Here is a 19,970-nt window from a genome sequence, read left to right on the forward strand (position 1 = left end):
AATAAGGATAGCAAAGAGGTTCCATGGCAGAAAATATACTCTTGCATATGGACAATAGTGAATTTGACCTGAGCACAATTGGTTTCTTCTACATTAAAGACCCAATGGGACACGTTCTTAAATGACAGAATATCTTCCAAAAGAAAACCTATGTTTTGTAAAAATCCACAAAAAGAACAAACAAACAAAAATAACCCATGCATGCTAAAGAGAATGACTTGAATTCATTTACCTTTACTTTGCTCAGACATACTAGTTTATTGGACAGGTGTTATCACCCAGTAGTAACACTGGAAAGGATTCCGAAGGATGGTTTAATACAACATGTCTGTTGGAATCATAGACACCACCCTCTGAGAATACTGTGGTAGAATGCTGTCTACTGCAACCACGTTAACAATGTCATATAATCCAGGTGAATAACCAGGGAGAGTATGGAGAGAATCCAGAGTAAAAAACATACAAGGTTCCACAACTCCAGTTCTTCCGTCGAGTCTGGTAATACAGACCTATAATGAAAAATGATGGCAATGAGTATGAAGGATAACCCTCTACAGATGGCCCTCCACAGCCCCTCAGATCCAAACAGCAGGTCTCTCACCCTATCATGGCTCTGATCCTTGACACTCAGGAAATGCTTGGATACTGAGTCAAGACATCTGAGTCACCACCCCCCACTCTCTAATTAAAGCAGGGAAACAAGAGGAGTCCTGGGTGTCTGCCCCTCATGCTGCCCAATGTGTGCTCACATTTTACCTCCCTGGTTTTACAACTCATATCAGGCTGTACTGACCAAGGTCTTGTCTGCCTTCATTTGCATGCTGAACACCTAAAACCCACTGTACTCAAGGTTTCCCCACTATTGCCTCATAGCCAAGACACTCTTCTAACTGTTGTCCACGGAACAGCCTAACATCCAGTAAAGCTCACAGCTTAGGAACTGAGTATGTGTTTGTTCTACACAACTTTCTGCTTATTTCCTTTTCAGTCAGTGAACAAATGTGTATATCAGTACATGCACTTTGGCAGGGGATATACTGCCACACATACCAAACAAAACCCTGGGTGAGAAAGGGATCAGTAAGGAAGGATAGGCAGCCACCTACCTATGAAGTAACTTACCTCTTGCATATTCTGAAAGCTAAGTGGGCTCACGGAGTGAATGTTGACATTTGAAGTTCCTGGAATCATGGAATAGGCCACCAGCACCAAGTCTCCTTTGAAAGGCTTGAATTCTGAAACAGTCAACAAAGTTAGAAGTGTAAGAATTGCACTAGTGTCACATCCCATTTCCTAAGGCCCTTTGTCACAGCAATATGCTGACCCACATTTCTTGCATGTAGAGTAACTCTTCCAAATGCTTAGACTCCTCACATAGCTCAAAAGCTTAGGCCCTTTTAATGATGGGTATATACAATGATTTGTCAGGCATTGATAATGACATGAGTTTGCCTGGGAATTGAAGTTATGGCTAGGAGCACTTGATTTACTCAAGTGGTCGCACTGATCTCTCTTTTGAGGATGGAAGCTAGGTACATATTCCAATCACATGCTTGAACTTGGTACCTGGTCTAGGGACAAAATATTAGAACCTATCTGTTGAGTATTCTGGAAAGAGGACACAGAGGGAAAGAGACCTGTCTGAACCTTTGCTTTGCTTTGCTTTGCTTTGAAGTTATGGAAGTATTTTCAAGGTAAATCTCTTATATGTATGTGATGCTTTCACTGATTTGATTTTGAATGCATTCTCATGCACTGGTAAAAAAGACTATGATCTCAGCACTCAGAAAGGCAAGGGAAAGAACAATTCTCACATACATTGTTTGTTTCAGGTAACATTGAGGAAGCTTATACCACAAACCAAAAAAAAAAAAAAAAAGCTAAATAAATAGAGTAGGGAAAACTACATGGACACATGATAATGACATTCACAGGGGACAGAATCTGTAGGCAACAATTAAAGTATTGCCCTCTTCCCATTAATTGTGCCTTACTTTCCATTTCAAGGACATTCCTAACACTCTCAAGAGCTTCTAAACCAAGCGCAATACCTATATGCCTTACCCAATGCTGTTAAAACAATAAATCCTACCTCCCGAAAACAGGTGTATAGGAAAAGAAAAATCCTTGCTAACGTAGATGTTGTCCTGCATTACGTGAGTGACACATTTAATACAAAATCTTTTGCCAAGTTTTGATGGATCATTAGAGTCAACTGGATCATTTATAATTTTCACCTATAAGAGAAGGAGACATTAGCTACAGGTAAAACAACAGTTACATGCAGGTTTTTGTACACTTACCAAGGAGTTGCCATCAAAACAATATATTTTAGTTGGTTAACCTATTGCAATTGACCTACTTGCAGGACATAATCCTGTGTCAGAGACAATGGACTTTATTATTCATATCAAACATCCCTCCTGCTGCAGAAAGCTTTTAAACAACTCTTCACAAACCTCCAACAGGCACTTTCTATTCAACATATTCTATGGAGCTAAGATTCAACATATTCAACATATTCAACATATTCTATGGAGCTAAATTCTCTGTGCTTGTTCCAAAGACAACTAACTGTCTTGCAAATGTGAGCTTCACACCTTTGTTTAACGCACTCACAAACTTACCTTCTGCCTTTAGGAATACAGTACTCTTGCTTTCTGAGAACTCAAAATTCAACAGTGTAAAATACCCTTAAATATCTACTTGTGAACAAGCTGTAATCATGGCTGTAACTCAAATTAGAGAACCGTTTTGCATATTTATGCAGAAAGAAATTGCTAGACTGACACAGGGTGGGGTAATTTGAGGAAATGGGCTTTGAGGTACATGGAAAGGAAGAGAAATGGGTTACCTGGCAAACAGGACTGGAGCAGAACTAAGTCAACAGAGACAAGAATGAGCAACCCAATTTTGGAGAAGGGAGAAAAGCATGCTAAGCCTTATGTGGACTGGGTATAGGAGCTTGCAATGCAGTGGAAGAAGTAGCCCAGAAGAGATTGCAAAGACAAGTCATGCAAGGTTGGCTCCATTTACCTACAATCTGTAAGAATACTATGTTCCTGGCTTATCAAAGATAATGACCCTTATTGGAAGTAGTTCTCCTTTGAAACTATCAATGTATGTTCTTTATATGGAAATAGAATAGCCACATGAGCACAAAGCAGAAAACCATCTCCTACAAACCATACTGCGTAATTCCATTATCCAGAAACAGTGACTGGCTGTCTGTTTAATGTAAACTTGTACAACAACTCTGGAAATCAATCTGGCGCTTTCACGGACAACTAGGAATAGAGTTTCTTCAAGATCCAGCCATACCACTCCTAGACATATATCCAAAAGAGGCTCAAGTACACCATAAGGACATTTGCATGTTTATACCAGCTATAAACCATGTTTATAGCAGCTTTATTTGTAATAGCTAAAAACAGCCCACATGCCCCTCAACTGAATAATGGATGCAGAAATTGTGGCACATCTACACAATGGAATATTACTCAGCATTGAAAAATGAGGAAATCATGATTTTTGCAGGTAAATGGTGGGACCTGGAAAGGATCATCCTGAGTGAGCTGTCCCAGAAGCAGAAAGACACATACAGTATATACTCACTCATATCGACATGTAATATTAGATAAACCTACTAAAATCTATACATCTAAAGATACTAATCAAGAAAAAGGACCCTGACTAAAATGCTCAATCCCCATCCTGAAAGGCAAAGAGGAAGGACATCAGAAGAAGAAAACAGGAAATAAGCTAGAAACCCGCCATGGAGGGCCTCTGAAAGGCTCTGCCCTGCAGACTATCAAAGTAGATGCTGAGACTTATGGCCTACTGTTGGGCCATGTGCATGGAATCTTATGTAAGAAGTGGGAAATAGTAAGATCTGGAGAGCACAGGAACTCCACAAGAAGAGCAACAGAACCAGAAATTTGAACACAGGGGTCTTTCCTGAAACTCATACTCCCCTTCCCTTCCTTTCTTCCTTTCCTTCCCTTCCCTTCCCTTTCCCTTCCCTTTTTCAGTCCCCTTCTTCCCCTTCCCTCCTCTTCCCCTTCTTCTTCCCCTTCCCCTTCTTTCCTTTCCCCCTTCTTCCCCTTCCTCTTTCCCCCTTCTTCCCCTTTCCCACCCCTCTTCTTTTATTTCCCCTCTTTTTCTCTCCCTTTCTTCTCCCCCCTTTCCATTTCTTCTCCTTCTTCCCCTTCCTCCCTCTCCTTCTTCTTCCCCCCTCCTCCCTCTCCTTCTTCTTCCCTTCCTCCCTCTCCTTCTTCTTCCCCCTCCTCCCTCTTCTTCTTCCCCTTTCTCCCTCTTCTTCTTCCCCCTTCCTCCCTCTTATTCTTCTTCCCCATTCCTCCCTCTTCCTCTCCTTCCCCCTTCCTCCCTCTTCCTCCTTCCCCCTTCCTCCCTCTTCTTCTCCCTTCTTCCCCCTTCCTTCCCCGTTCTTCTTTCCCCTTCTTTCTTCTTCCCCCTTTCCCCCTTCCCTTCCCTTCCCCCTTCCCTTCCCCCTTCCCTTTCCCTTCTTCCCTCCCCTCCCCTCCCCTCCCTTTCCCTTCCCTTCCCTTCCCTTCCCATGCATAGAGATAACCTAGAACCCCTGCACAGATGTAGCCCAGGGCAGTTTAGTGTCCAAATGAGTTATATAGTAATGGGAAGAGGGACTACCTCTGACATAATCTGATTGGCCTGCTCTTTGATCACCTCCCCCCTGAGGGGGGAGCAGCCTTACCAGGCCACAGAAGATAACAATGCAGCCACTCCTGATGAGATCAGAAGGAAGGAGAGGAGGACCTCTCCTATCAGTGGACTTGGGGAGAGGCATGCATGAAGAAGGGGGTCAGAGGGTGGGATCGGGATGGGAGGAGGGAGGGGCTTATGGGGGGATACAAAGTGAATAAAGTGTAATTAATAAAAAAATAATTAAAACATTAAAAAAGCAAAAGTGAAAACTGTGCACGCCATGAGACGTCACAGGAAGACACATGAAAGGGCAGCAGGAAGGGCCATGTGTACTCACCATTGGGACATGTGGAACAATTTGTGAGCTGTATTCCTCAACACATGGTACTTACTTTGGATGCACTCATTATGCGTAGAGGGAGAAAAGTGATGATAGTTATTGTTGTAAGATACTTGATGGACGATGGTGTCACTGATACTGAAAGTTCTTGCATGTCTTTTCAAAACTTAAATACTTGCATTTCAAACTCTCACTTAGTATACTACTGGATAGTTATCAGTACAAATGGGAGGGTCCTTCTCCCAGGATTTCTTGCACTGAGGAGATAGAAGCTCAGCTCCTGTCTGACTGTTCACCACCACTTATGTCAGCATGCAGGGGAATGAGCATTTAAAACTCTGACCCTTCTGCATCCTGAGTCTACAATACCCCACAGGCACACTGGACCCTAATTCATTTTGAGTTTTCCTGGCCAATTTCCATTCTCCCAGATGTCATTTTTCTCACCACAGAAATACCACTAACAATCAAAGCAAAGAGTGCAGACAGAGTATAAGACCAAGAAAAGCTCCAAGATACGGTTTGTCCCCTCAACCAAATGGAGTAAACTGGATGGTCCAACTCATGGTGCATCCTTTTGTTAGCACCCATATGTCAAATTCAGGCTGACTGTTTTCATGATGTATATAGCTCTCTGAAAGAAATAGTTTACAGTATTTGAAGCCTGTAATTCCAGCACTTAGGAGTCCGAGGCTGCAAGTTTGAGGCTAGCCAAGGTGTCATAGCCAATTTGAGGCCAAGTGATGTATAGAGTAAGACTCTGTCACATAAAACTAATATCTAAACCAGAAAATTTACCTGAGATTGTTTATCTAAAACAAGGCCTTATACTCTAGCCCTGCATGACATGAACTTATCATATAAACCACCTTGCTTTCAACTCACAGACACTCTATTTTTCCCTGCCTCCCAATGGTATAATTAAAGGCATATACCACGATGTCAATTATGACTGGACTGCAATTTAACAATTCTTGCTATAACCAAGAGATAGATGCAAACAATAAGCTTACAGGATAAGGAAATTTTACATAAAAACAAGAAAAAGAGGATATTGGTTACATAACAGGTTACATACACTGTTTGCTTAATAAAGAACTTTTTCCTAACAAAGACCTATGATAGGTCTTATTAATGAAAAGTGCAAAATTGCTTTTCTTTTGTATGTTTGCTTGTATGTTTCTTTTTAAATTTTTTAAAATGTATTTTTTAAATTTAATAATTAAAAAAAATAACTTTAAAATTTTAATAATTTAATAATTTTAATTTTTTAAAAATTTATTACAATTTATTCATTTTGCATAGCAGCTGTAGCCCAGTCTCTAGTCCTGTCCCAATCCTAAAATCCCTCCTTCTCCTCCTCCCAAGACTTTCCCCCAGTCCACTGTTAGGGGATGTCATCCTCCCTTCCATGTGTCACTAGCCTATCAGGTCTGTCTGCTTTTCTTACACTTAAAGTTTTTAGGAAGTTCTGAAAAAATGAAAACGAAAAAACAAAAGATACTATGATTTTCAGTTCTCAATTTGCTGGTAATTTTTCACTACTAATAATGATAATGGTAAATGTACCTTGTATATCAGTACTGATAAAAAGGTTTTTCTGTAGCCTATGCCTGAGGCTATACATTAGAACAGTATAGCCAAACTTTATTTGAGAATAGTCATTGATATGCAAATACTTGAGCTGATTATGTTTCTAGAACTAATTCTTAAAAAATCTATAACAGAACATTGTTGCACAGTAAATACAAATTGAATATTGTATAAAACAGCATAAAGTACATTATGTTTATCATACTACTTCTAACTGTTTATATTCATAGAGGAGAAAATAGCCTTTTCCTATCAGTGGAAGTACCAGATTATATGAGTTCACATAATTGTCATTATTCAGCATGCTTAAAGACTAAAGATAATTGAAACAAATCTTTAGGAAGAGAAAAACAAACAAACAGAAAAAAAAACATGATACTTCAACCACATAACAGAACAAGCCAATTAAACTCACCCTACATTAGGGTTTGTCTTATCCAGGAGAGAAATCAAAATCCCACTAGGTTAAGAGACTCTGGGAAAATTCAGTGTTACCTTGATGGCATTCAGGACATGAGTTGTTTCATCTTCTTCCACAAGAGCGATGACATTTATTCCGATTCTCACAGGCATATTATCACAGACTATTTCAGTGTGGAAGAATATGGATTCGTTAATCCATCCATAATTGGTACACAAGCTGGTCACAACTCCCTGGACAGACATCAGCGCTGAGTTACCTATTAAACAGGTAACAAAGGCCACACTGGTTCATGTCAAATGCAAGCAACCAGTATTCAGAAGCTCTACTCTGACCATCTGTACTGTCTATTTTTATGTCAATTTGACACACATTAGAGTCATTAGAGTGGAAGGAACCTCACTTGACAAAATGCCCCCACAAGATCAGGTTGTAGGCAACCTTGTAAGGCATTTTCTTAATCAGTGCTTTATGGGATGGTGGTCTTGGGTTCTATAAGAAAGTAGGCTGAGCAAGCCATGGTCTCTGCATCAGCTCCTGCCTCCAGGTTCCTGCACTGCTTGAGTCCCTGTCCTCACTTACTTCAGTGATGAACAGTGCTGTGGAAAGAGCACTTTACCTTGAAAGTTGCTTTGGTCACAGTGTTGCATCATAGCAAAGTAACACTAATACTCATCCCTTTAGATATGAACACATATCATCACCTGTCTAACCATAGGACAATAACCATTTCCCTCCTCTGGGAATATTCAAAGGCATCTTTCAAGGCAAGATGTAAAGTCATCTTGACAACACAATTCATACTTGTCTCCTGTTCTCTGAGTGAGTCCAAACACTGCCCTGTGTTACCCCACCAAAGCAGCTTAGGCCAGTTTAGTACTGGCCTATTTCTTGTAAACTCAGGGACATCCTCCGCTCAATAGCCACTCGGGAATCCTCCCCACTGTTCCTGCCAGTGTTCCTCATCTCATGTTGGAGGAGAACCTTTCTGGAGAGTCTCCTTTAGTGGGAGACATTGGAGCTAACTCCCAGAGGATTACCTTGAGGCTGTTTGTGTGGTGTCTCTTCAGACTCGTTATTCCATTGAAAGATTGTAGATATCCTCCGTAGAAGGTTCAGCATGATGGTATCGCCACCAGCCTGGGCAACACCCGAGGCTTACAGATGAATCACTAGGCCTCCTTTGTGTGTCTCTCGGGCCGTAGGCCTGATCCCCAGTCTCTATGGGATGTTAGTGAATGTCTAAAGGGAGACCCTCAGGAGAGGCAGGGACAGGGCACTTCCCTGGCTGCTGTCAGCTTCCCTTAATGCTCCCCAGCCAGGGAGAGCCCACATTTATCCCCTAGCCAGCCAATGAGAGTCAATGTTCTTGCTTATGTCACAGCTATAGCCAATAAAAGGCACTGGACTGAGATATTTGGCCACGCCCACCCATTGTGAGTGAATCAGTAGGAAGGTCTCAGGAAAAGCTGCTTGTAGGTGCCCTTGGGTACTCCCTGTGTATGGAAGGCCCTAACTCTACATTTACATCACAGGATCACAAGTTTGTCTTAGGAGAAGTGGCAGAACCCCAAGTCCCTGATCTGCCCACTAAAAATCATGCTTGATGATGGAAATAAGCACTATCTACATAATGGCAGTTTGAATCATGGATAACATATGTTTGGGTGAGCTGGGCACAGTGGCACACACCTGTAATCCCAGCACTAAGATAGTCAGAGGAAGGCAGGTTTCTGTGAGTTTGAGGCCAGCATGATCTATAAAGCAAGTCCACAACACCCATGGCTACACCGAGAAACTTTGTCTCAAAACCAACCAACCAACAAATAAAACAACAACAACAACAAAAACAAACAAACAATAAACCAAAAGAAAAACAACAAAAATGATACACTGCAGGCCCTGGTGGTGTACACCTGTAATCCCAGGACTAGGCAGAGGCAGACAGATCTCTGTGAATTTGAGGCCAGCCTGGTCTACAGAGTGAGTTCAGGACAGATAAGGAAACAAAGAAAAACATTGTGTAGAAAAAGAAACAAACAAACAAACAAATAAAATGTTTGTGCTGGTCTTTTGCAATATAAAAGTTTGAGGGAAGAATTCCTTTGGTTGTGTGTTTGTGTGTGTGTGTGTGTGTGTGTGTGTGTGTTTTCCTTTTTTTATTCAAAGTCTGTAGTTTGGAAACTAAAACAAAACACAAAGATCACCAAGCATGGAAGTCAGAGAGAGGGAGGTAGTGCCTCTGTGGCAAGGATGGGGACAGTGAAGTAGCCTAGAGTCATAACAGAAGAGACCAGCCCCTCTGGTCAAAGCACCAGTGAAGGAAGCCAGGAAGACCAGGGACAGGGCTGCAGTGTCCTCCCCTTCAAATGGGACAGCCATCCTGAATTAATGTACCTTATTCCCTCTCCTGGAGGAGACCCTGGTTTCCTTAAATTATCATCCAAATGGCAAAACCCATGTATATAGGGTGTTCCATTGCTCAGAACGAGCCTGGGCCCTCTCTTTTCCAACCCTGTATGAACAGGCATCAAAGGTCAGACAAGGTTAAGGGAGTGACACTATGAACAAGACAGGTGGGACCCACATCACAGCTCAAGGTTGCTAGATATCTGGGGTAGCAGGCAGGATTGTCAGGCTGTTGGTGGAGACAGGAACAGGATGGTAAGGTGGTAAGGGCTGTGATGGATCCCTCCTCCCCAGCCCTCAGTTCAGGTCTCCCAGAGCCTCTGTTTGTGCCTCACCCCTGCTGGGTGCAGACCAGGGCATTGGCATGGACTGCACCTCAGACTCTTCATCTCCTCGACCACCATTCACAGAGTCCCCTTCCTCCTCTTCTTGTTCTCCAGTACCTGCTCCTTCTTACAACTCTCCCGGGATCCTGAGTTGATTCAACAGGGTCTGGAGCCTTCCCTCTGCTGCTGCAGGAGCCTCTCTGGGCCCCAAGCATGGGAAGATATGAAGCCAAGCACTGTGCCAGGCAGGCACCATGTTTAAGATGGTAGCCATCTGCCAACATGAAAAGACCACAGATGTCCACATAGCCGGGCCCACCCCATGGCCTCAGCAGGTTCAAGGGCCACACATGCACATGATGATGTATCTGAGCACTGCTGCAGGACAGTGGCTTCACACACACACAGACCTACCCCTTCTAGGTATAAGCATCACAACCTTGTACAAAAAACACATTCTTGTTGATCTTGAACCCAGGTTCTCTGGAATAGCAAATGGAAGTACAAGGGAAGGTATTTGGTCTACAGACTTTCCTTCAATTATTTACCAGACAAGTTAATCAATATTATAGTGCACTATGTTGAATCAGCAATGTGGGCTAACTGAAAGATAAGACTGGTATACTCTCCAGTGCATATTTGTTTTGTTTTATTTTATTTTGCTTTTTAAATTTTTTTAATTAAATTTCTATTTTTTACATTAATTGCATTTTATTCACATTGTATCCCAGCTGTAACCTCTCTTACTCATTCCCAATTCCACCCTCCCTCTCTCATCCCCTTCTATGCCTCTCTCCAAGTCCACTGATAGGGGTGGTTCTCCTCACCTTCTATCTGACCTTAGCTTATCAGGTCTCATCAAGACTGGCTTCAATGCATCTCCTCTGTTGCCTGGCAAGGTTTTTACTCCCTCAAAGTGGGGTGGTGGTCAAAGAGCCAGCCACTGAGTTCATATTAGGGACAGCCCCTGTTCCCCTTACTAGGGAAACTTGGAGACTGAGCTGCCATGGGCTACATCTGGACAGGAGTTCTACGTTATATCCAGGAATGAACATTGGTTCGAGTATCAGTCTCAGAAAAGACCCCTGTGCCCAGATATTTTGGTTCTGTTGCACTCCTTGTGGAGCTCCTGCCCTCTCCAGGTCTTACTAACCTCCCCCTGCTTTCGTTTAATTCCCTGCCCTCTGCCCAAAGTTTGGTTTAGAGTCTCAGAATTGGCTTTGATACCCTGCTGGGTAGAGTCTTTCAGAGGCCCTCTGTGTATTTTCTGCTTTCTCCTTCTTCCAATGTCCACCCCATTTGTCTTTTTAAGTAAGGATTGGTCATCTTTCCCAGGATTCCCCTTCTTGTTTAGCTTCTTTAGGTATACAGATTTTAGTACATTTATCGTACATTATAGGTCTAGTATCCACTTAAAAGTGAGTATATATCATGTGTGTCTTTCTGCTTCTGGGATACCTCACTCAGGATGATCTTTTCCAGTTCCCACCATTTGCCTGAAAATTTCATGATTTCCTTGTTGTTAATTGCTAAGTAGTATTCAGTTGTGTAGATGTACCACAATTTCTTTTCCATTCCTTTTTTGAGGGACATTGGGTTGTTTCCAGGTTCTGGCTATTATGAATAAAGCTGCAATGAACATGATTGAAAAAAATGTCCTTGTGTATTTGCACATATTTTGGATACATGCCTAGGAGAGGTATAGCTGGTAGACTTTTGAGGGCTGCTTCTCTTTCCTTTGGGGATATAGGACTATTCAATCTTTTTACTTGATTTTGATTTAATTTTGAAAAGTGGAATCTATCAAGAAAATTGTCCATTTCATTTAGATTTTCAATTTTGTGGCATATAGGTTCCTTTAGTAAGACCTAATGATTGTTTGGAATTACTCATTGTCTGTTGTTATGTCCCCCTTTTGATTTCTGATTTGCATGTATATTTGTGTTGGTTTATTTTTTTGTTGTTGTTATTTTTCAATAAGGGCTATCCACATTCATGAGATCTTTTAAGGACAATTTTTAAAAAATTTAATATGGATTTTTGTTCTCATCTTTCATATTTCTGCTTTGCATGGTGTTTTGACAGATTTTTCTTTTAACTAATATTGGGTTCCGTTTCTGGTGGGGTCCAATTTGTTTCATTCATCACCCTGGCATGCGTCCATTCCTTTCCTAAGCCTGAAGATTTGAAGAAGAGGACTTAAGAGTGATATCTGTGAATGCTATGTTTCTGGTGGCCTGGATTTGAAAGTTCCTTCAAATATACAGGTTATGCATGGACTGGAAATGTCAAGGGATGAAGAATGAGATATAAATAAAAAAGCAGCCTTTATTGCTTTGCAACAGTTCTCCAAGTGGAGACCTTGGGTGATGTAAATGACTAGCACTCTCCACTGGCCTAGTATGGTATGAAGATGAAAACTGGACTTCCACCTAGATGCCACATCTGTGTTCTACTGGACAGGTGCTCTTTGCCAGAGCTTCCAGAGCCACTAATAGACTCTACCACCAGGCGTCTGTGCCAAAGTGGTGGTGGTGTTCCGTCCATGACCTTGTAATTAGGACAGGTCTCAGAAATTCCATTTCTTGGAGGTGTGTGGTAGTTCTATTCACAGTGCAAGTGACAGTAATTCATTCCGTCAGTCTTCTGAAGTCAAATTAAAGTTAAATAGAAATGCTAAGGCTGTGTATATCTAAGCAGTCTCAGCTAAAGTGTGTATCTACTACCATTGACCCATCATTGACATGGGCTTCAGTCTCATCATGTAGAACTGTCAGACAAGTTGTTAGAGCTGAACATTCCCCTTCTGACAGAGGCCTTTCCCTTCTCCCAGAATAATATACTTGGGAGAAATTCCCACTCTTGTGTGGTCCATTATTTCAATATTCTCGGATTGAAAGACATGAGTATATCTTTATGCTATCTTCTATTCTGTCAGCCCTGTTATAGATTTGGCATAGAAATAAAGGAAAAGTAGTCACTGGAACAGAGGACGTGACATAAGCTCAAGAACATAAGGAAAATAACCTTGACAGATGCCTATGTATTTCACACCTGTGTCTAACTGTTATAGTGTATATAAAAAGCATATACAATGATTATGCATCAAATATTCCTTACCAAAAATTAAACATATAGAGCTTTGGCATGTATCACAGCTGTTATGAGGAGAAAATAAAGTATTCGATCAACAATGCTGGGATATATAAGTTTCGATATGAAGATTAAAGTGATTGGATCTTTATCTGTTCAAAGACACAAAAATTATGTCAAGATGAATAAAGACAGATATAAACCAAACCTTTATAGTTTTAATTATATTTTATGTGTATGGATGTTGTACATGTTCCTTTTTTTATTTCTACTACATGTGTGACTCTTTTCTGAAGAGGCCAGAAAAGGGCATCAGATCTCTTTAGGCCCTCTAGTATAATGGAATAATTTTTTGATTCACAGTAATTGTAGTTTTCTCTAAAACACAGAGAGGGGAGTACTCACCCAAGGACATAGAACAAGAAATTGACTGATGATGTAGCTCAGTGGTAGAGTGCAGTGTGAAAGTTAGAAGTTTAATCTCCAAGACTGGAGATTGGACAGATGATATGATGGTATACATAAGTGACCCCAAAAATTATACCAAGAAACTCTTACAGCTGATAAACACCTTCAGCAAAGTAGCTGGATAGAAAAGTTATTCTAACTAATAAGTAGCCTTCCTATATACAAACGACAATTTGGCTGAAAAAGAAATTAGTGAAACTGCTTTCACAATTGTCACAAAATACATAAAGTACCTTGGTAACTCTAACCAAACAAGCCTGAGACTTGTATGAAAAAACAATTCAAGTCTCTGAAAAAAGAAGTAAAAGAAGATTTCAGAAGATGGAAAGATCTCTCATGCTCATGGCTCAGGAGGAATAACAGTAAAAATATCCATCTTACCAAAAGCAATCTACATATTCAATGCAATTGCCATCAAATTACCAACCCAATTCTTTACAGTAATTGAGAGAAAATTCTCAACTTTACATAGAATAACAAGAAATGCAGAATAGTTAAAACCATCCTCTTCAATAAAGGATATTCTGTGATATCTCCATACCTGTTCTAAAGATGTACTATGGAGCAACAGTAATGAAAACTGGATGGTCCTAGCATAGAAACAGACTGGTAAATCAATGAAATCAAATAGAAGACCCAGAAATAAACCCACACACCTATGGATAATTTTTGTAATTTTATTATACTAATTACAGTTTATTAACATTTTATCATATCTATGGACCTCTCCCTCATTCCCTCCCAGTCTCACCCTTCATTCTTTATCTCCTCCAATGGCCCTCTCCAAGTCCACTGATAAGTCCTCCTCCCCTTCCAACTGATCCTAGGCTATCAGTTATCATGAGGACTGGCTGCATTGTCTTCCTCTGTTTTCTGGTAAGTTTACTCCCTTCTCAGGGGAGGTAATCCTGATTTTTGACAAAGATGCCAAAACCATATATGGAAAAAAAACCAGCATCTTCAACAAATGGTGCTGGACTAACTGGATGTCTACATGTAGAAAAATACAAATAGATCCATAATTATTACTGTACACAAAACTAAAGTCCAAGTGGACCAAAGAAATCAACATAAAGCAGAAACACTAAACGTGTTAGAAGAAAAAGTGGGAAAGAGCCTTGAATTCATTGACACACGAAACAACGGCCTGAACAGAACACAAACAGCAGAGGCTCTAAGATCAACAATCAATAAATAGGACATCATGAAACTGAAATTCTTCTATACATCAAAGGACACTGTCATCGGAATAAAAAGAACCATCTACAGACTGGGAAAATGTCTTCACCAACCCTATATCTGACAAAGAATTAATATTGAGAAAATATAGTTAACAAGCAACAAATCGAGTAATCAAATTAAATAATGGAGTATAGACCCCTGCACAGATATAGCCCATGGCAGTTCAGTACCCAAGTGAGTTCCTTTGTAATAAGAACAGGTACTGACTTTGGCATGAACTGATTGGCCTGCTCTTTAATTACCTCCCCCTGAGGGGGAAGCAGCATTACCAGGCCCCAGAAGAAGACAATGCAGCCACTCCTGATGAGACCTAATTGACTAGGATCAGAAGGAAGGAAAAGAAGACCTCCCCTAGCAGTGGACTTGGGGAGGAGGAAGGAAGAGATTGGGATGGGAGGAGGGAGGGAACCACAGGGGGGATACAAAGTGAATAAAGTGTATTTAATAAATAGTAAAAAAAATGGAGTACAGTGCTGAACAGAGAATTCTCAACAGAAGAATATTGAATGGCAGAGAAACACTTAAAGAAATGTGATAAGTCCTTAGTCATTAGGGAATGCAAATTAAAATGACCTTGAGATTTCCGCTTACACCCATCAGAATGGCTAAGATCAAAAACTCAAGTGACAACACATGCTGGAGAGGATGTGGAGAAAGAGAAACCCTCCTCCATTGCTGATGGGAATGTAAACTGGTACAACCACTCTGGAAATTAATCTGGCATTTTCTCAGACAATTAGGAATATTGCTTCCTCAAGATCCAGCTATACTACTCCTAGGCATATATCCAAAAAATGCTCAAGTATACAACAAGGATATTTGTTCACCCATTTTTGTAGCACCTTCTTTTGTAATAGCCAGAATCTGGAAACAATATAGATGCCCCTTAGTTGAGGAATGGACACAGAGATTGTAGTACATTTACATAATGTAATTCTACTCAGCAGTTAACAACAAGGAAATCATGAAATTTGCAGGAAAATGGTGGGAACTACAAAAAATCTTCCTGAGTGAAGTATCCCAGAAGCATAAAGACACACATGGTAAATACTCACTTATAAGTGGATATTATAAAATAGGAGAAACATACTAAAATCTGTACACCAAATGAAGCTAAGCAAGAAGGAAGACCCTGGGTAAGATGCTCAATCCTAATTCAGAAAGGCAAACAGGATGGACATCCAAAGTGAAAGAAAACAGGGAATAAAACAGGTGCCTACCCCAGAGGACCTCTGAAAGACTCTATCCAGCAGGGTAACAAAGCAGATGCTGAGACTCATAGCCAAACTTTGGGTAGAGTGCAGAGAATCTTATGAAAGAAGGGGAAGACAGAAAGACCCTGAGGGAACAGGAGCTCCACAAGGAAAGCAATGGAACCAAAAAATCTGGTGCCAGGGTTCTTTCTGAGACTGATATTCCAACCAAGGACCATTCGTGGAGATAATCTAGAACCCCTTCACAGATGTAGCCCATTACAGCTCAGTGTCCAAGTAGGTTCCCTAGTAAGGGAAAAAGAGACCATCTCTGCCATGAACTCAGTGGCTGGCTCTGTGATCACCTCTATCTGAGGGGGAGGTGGCAGCCTCACCAGGCCATAGATTAAGACAATGCAGCTAGTCCTGATTATACTGGATAGGTTAGGCCAGATGAAAGGGTAAGAGGACCTTCCCATCAGTGGATTTAGAGAGGGCTTGGGAGGAGCAGAAGGAAGGTCTGATTGGAGGGCATGAGGTAAGGGAATAAAAAATTGTAATAAATAAAAAAAAATTAAAAAAGAAAGAAAAAAACACCTCAGAGTGCAGCTAGAGAGATGACTCCTTCGGTAAAGTACTTTTCTTGCAAGCATATGGACTTAAGGTAGGAGCACAATGAGAGGACCTGGGTAAATGAGCCTGACTAAACCAACTTTGTGACAGCCTTTATTTTTTTTTTGCTGGGATAGAACAGGCCTGAGTTTTCTTTTCCTCAGAAAAAGAAACTTCAGTTGCAGGGAAAAAAAACAAAAAACAAACAAACAAAAACAAAACAAAACACTAAAACTGGCTTGCTCCAGACAATTGACCCAGTGAGATAAGGTTATTTAGCTACTGGTCTGAGAAGCCCCTAAGCCCTGATCAGAGTCAAGTAACATTCATAGCCACAGGCCATGGCCTGATTGAAGTCATATAGCCTCCATGGGCACCCATCTGTGTGGACAAATTTCATCCAGTTTAGAGAGCCCCCAGGAACTAATCAAGCCCTAGTAATCCCTAGCCAATCATCAGTATTGACACTTGGACCCTGGCTTTTGACCTGTACCAGTCACAATAAAGATGACCCAACGGTCCCTGACATTCCCCCAGTTAAACTTAAGTAGAGTTTGTGTGCTCATCTGGGGGTCAACATTCTGACTGAATGATGATCCCTGCATATTGGATCTCTACAGAATAATTGCATTTTGTTGTTTGCATACTACTCAAGTTCAGAGTCATTCCTTCAGTGTCTTCCAGACCCTAACACCAAGACTTCATGTTACAAATTCAGGCTGGGTCCTCGGACCCCTGCACATATGTGTAGCAAATGTGCAGTTCTTCATGTTAGTCCTCCAACAACTGGAGCAGGGACCCTCTCTTACTCTGAGGGCTGCTTTTAGATCTCTTTCCTGAGCTGGGATGCCTTTTCTGACCTCACTGGGGGAGGACGTGCTTAGTCCTGCTGCACCTTGATGTGCCAGGGCAGGTTTTTACCCATGGGGCAGATCTCCCCCTTCTCTGAGGACAAGAAGAGCAGAGAATGTGGGGGGGGGTGGTGGCCTGGAAAGAGAGGGAAACCTGCAATTGGGATGGTAAGTTAATTAATTAATTAATTAATTAATTAATTAATTAATTAATTGAAAAAATCCAGGCTGTCAGGCCAGTGCTGGGTAGGTGGAGACAGGTAGATCCTTGGAGCCAGGCTAATGGGATTGGTGACCCTCAGATTCCTTGAGACCCTGTCTTACTACTTAAGTGGGAGAATGATGAGGCTATACCTGAAATCTACCTATACACACAAACACAAACACACACACACACACACACACACACACACACACACCATACACACACACATATATGTACTCACATATACACAGGAACATGTGGGCAAGCATACACATTATTCAAAATTATTATTATTTTGGGTTTTATTAAGATAGGGTTTCCCTGTGTATCACTACTTGTCCTGGACTCACTTTTAGATCAGGCTGGCCTCAAACAAAGAGAGATCTGCTTGCCTCTGCCTCCCAAGTGCTAGGATATAAAGCGTGTTCTGCCACCACCTGGCTTCATATTTGCTTTTTAAATAGTTGGAAAATACATTCCTTGTTTCTTGTAAGGCTATTTCAAAATCATCAGGATGTCTTTTTCCTTAATCAGTTTATAAGACTGAAACATTCCCTATAAAAATGTCAGTTATTTTCTGGAGAAAGGTAATATTATAAAAAGGGTCATTTAAAAATTATTTCTGGGGTTGGTAGATTGGCTCAGCAGTAAAGAGCAATGTTCTTCTAGAGGTCCTGAGCTCACTTTCCAGCAACCACATGTGGGTTACCACCATTTACGAAGGAATCTAATGCCCTCTTCTGGCATGCAGTTGTGCATGCAGATAGACCACTCAAACACCAAAACATATATGTACATAAATACATAAATTTAAAAAAATATTTCCTTTGTTTATTGTGATTATAAATACAGAACTTCCCCCTTCCTTTTTCTCCCACCAACTACTACCATAGATCCTTCTTTGCTGTTTTTCAAAGGTGTAGCTTTGTTGGTTTGTTTGTATGTTTGGTGGGTTGGTTGTTTTAAGTAATGTACAGGTAGGAAAACACTGAAAGCAAACAGCTGCTTTGGGAGAAATTCCCTAGTGCACATACTAATCTCGTGTGGAAACATGACTCAAGCTGTTACGTGCACTTGTTGTTCTTGCAAAGGAAGCACCTATATGATGGCTTATAACTTATATGTAACTACAGTTTCAGAGGATCAGTGCTCTCTTCTGCTCCCTTTAGGGAACAGACAGGCAAAACACACATAAATATACCAGGAGTGTGAGAGACAGAGAGACAGAGGCAGAGAGACAGGGAGAGAGAGAGAGAGACAAAGACAGAGATAGAGACAGATAGAAAGAGAGAAACAGAGAAAGAGAGAGAGACAGAGAGTGACTTCCTGTTAATCCCAGCATGAGGAAGGTGAATGTAAGAGGACCAGAAGTTGTAGGGTAACTGGATGCTGGATTCTGATCTCTGAGAGCAGTGTATACTCATGTGCTGTGTATATGTACATGCAGGAAAAAGCCCATACACAATAAGTGTATACAGTTAAATAAATAAAAACAATCATGCATACAAGAGCCTCTAAACTTTAAATACAGTAGTGCTGTTCACACTGCTTCAGATTTTACACATTTCTTTCTAAATGTTCAAGTCTATAAGGGATTATAAGCCTAGAAACTGGAAAATATTATTCCTAAAGTCAGTAGCTCATTCCTGCTGCCTGAAAACTCCCTCAAGACTCTATCAGGTTGGCCCTCCAATGGAATGGAGCCTAGTACTCTGTGTGCACAGGTGCAGGCCTTATTCAGCGAATCATAGAAGTCCTTGTGTGAGACTGGCTTTTCTCAGACTCAAAGCACAAGTGTTGCTCAGAGACTGGGGTGGTGAAGCCGCTTTCACCATTGAGAAGCTGAGAACAGGAAGAGGCGGTTGTGAAGGTGTTCACCTGTGAGATGATCAGTAAGCCATGATCAGATCTGATGAGGTTTGTTGGGCGTTAGTTGAGGCTTGAGGGGACAGAGCATCTGGCACCCAGGAGGCTGCTATGTGAGGAAAATCTGGTAGTGGCTTTTGCTGCTGGGTCCTCTGAGGAAAATCGAGATGGAGTACCTCAACAAAGGCAGAGGACTGCACAGGCAGGGACCTCAGAAGATTGGGAACCCTTGGAGGAACTCCTAGGAGACTAGGAGAGCAGGTGGCAGGACCAGAGTGTGATTGGAGAGGCGGGAGCAGCAAACTGTAGGGGAGGAGCCATTGGGGCCTTGCTACTTTTGTATGGTGTCCCAAATCCTTTTGAAACAAACTAAAGACTCCTCCCTCTTCATTTTCCTCTCTGTGGTGTGTTAGTTCAATATACGCTGTACGGACATTGAAGAGGAGAGTGGCGAAAGAAGAGTGAACAGAAGAAAAAAGAGGAGAGATTGCACGAGATTAATATGTAACCCGGGTTGGATTCTAACCACTGATCCTCCAGGTTCATTTGCACACAAATTGGAATTATAGACCTGCAGCACTGTGTACAGACTTTTTGCCAGTTGTGTTTTTGTAGGATGGGATCTTCCTTTGTAGTTGTCCGGGGCTAGCCTGGGCTGACCTTGAATT

The 19,970-nt window shown here is 41.4% G+C and overlaps 1 protein-coding gene across 1 annotated transcript; it reads right to left on the reverse strand.

The window, feature by feature from the left end:
• Window positions 1-314: 314 nt before the first annotated feature.
• LOC129676888 (cancer/testis antigen 55-like) lies at window positions 315-8,159 on the reverse strand. The gene is made up of 5 exons (XM_055607402.1): window positions 8,078-8,159; window positions 7,112-7,296; window positions 2,093-2,237; window positions 1,123-1,235; window positions 315-509 (listed from the first exon to the last, which is right to left on the reverse strand). The coding sequence occupies exons 1-5, from the start codon at window positions 8,157-8,159 to the stop codon at window positions 315-317; spliced, it is 720 nt and encodes a 239-aa protein (XP_055463377.1).
• Between the last annotated feature and the right edge of the window lie 11,811 nt (window positions 8,160-19,970).

Source organism: Psammomys obesus, unplaced genomic scaffold (assembly GCF_907164565.1).
Source record: "Psammomys obesus unplaced genomic scaffold, mPsaObe1.curated_primary_1811, whole genome shotgun sequence".
In the NCBI taxonomy this organism is placed as follows: Eukaryota; Metazoa; Chordata; class Mammalia; order Rodentia; family Muridae; genus Psammomys; species Psammomys obesus.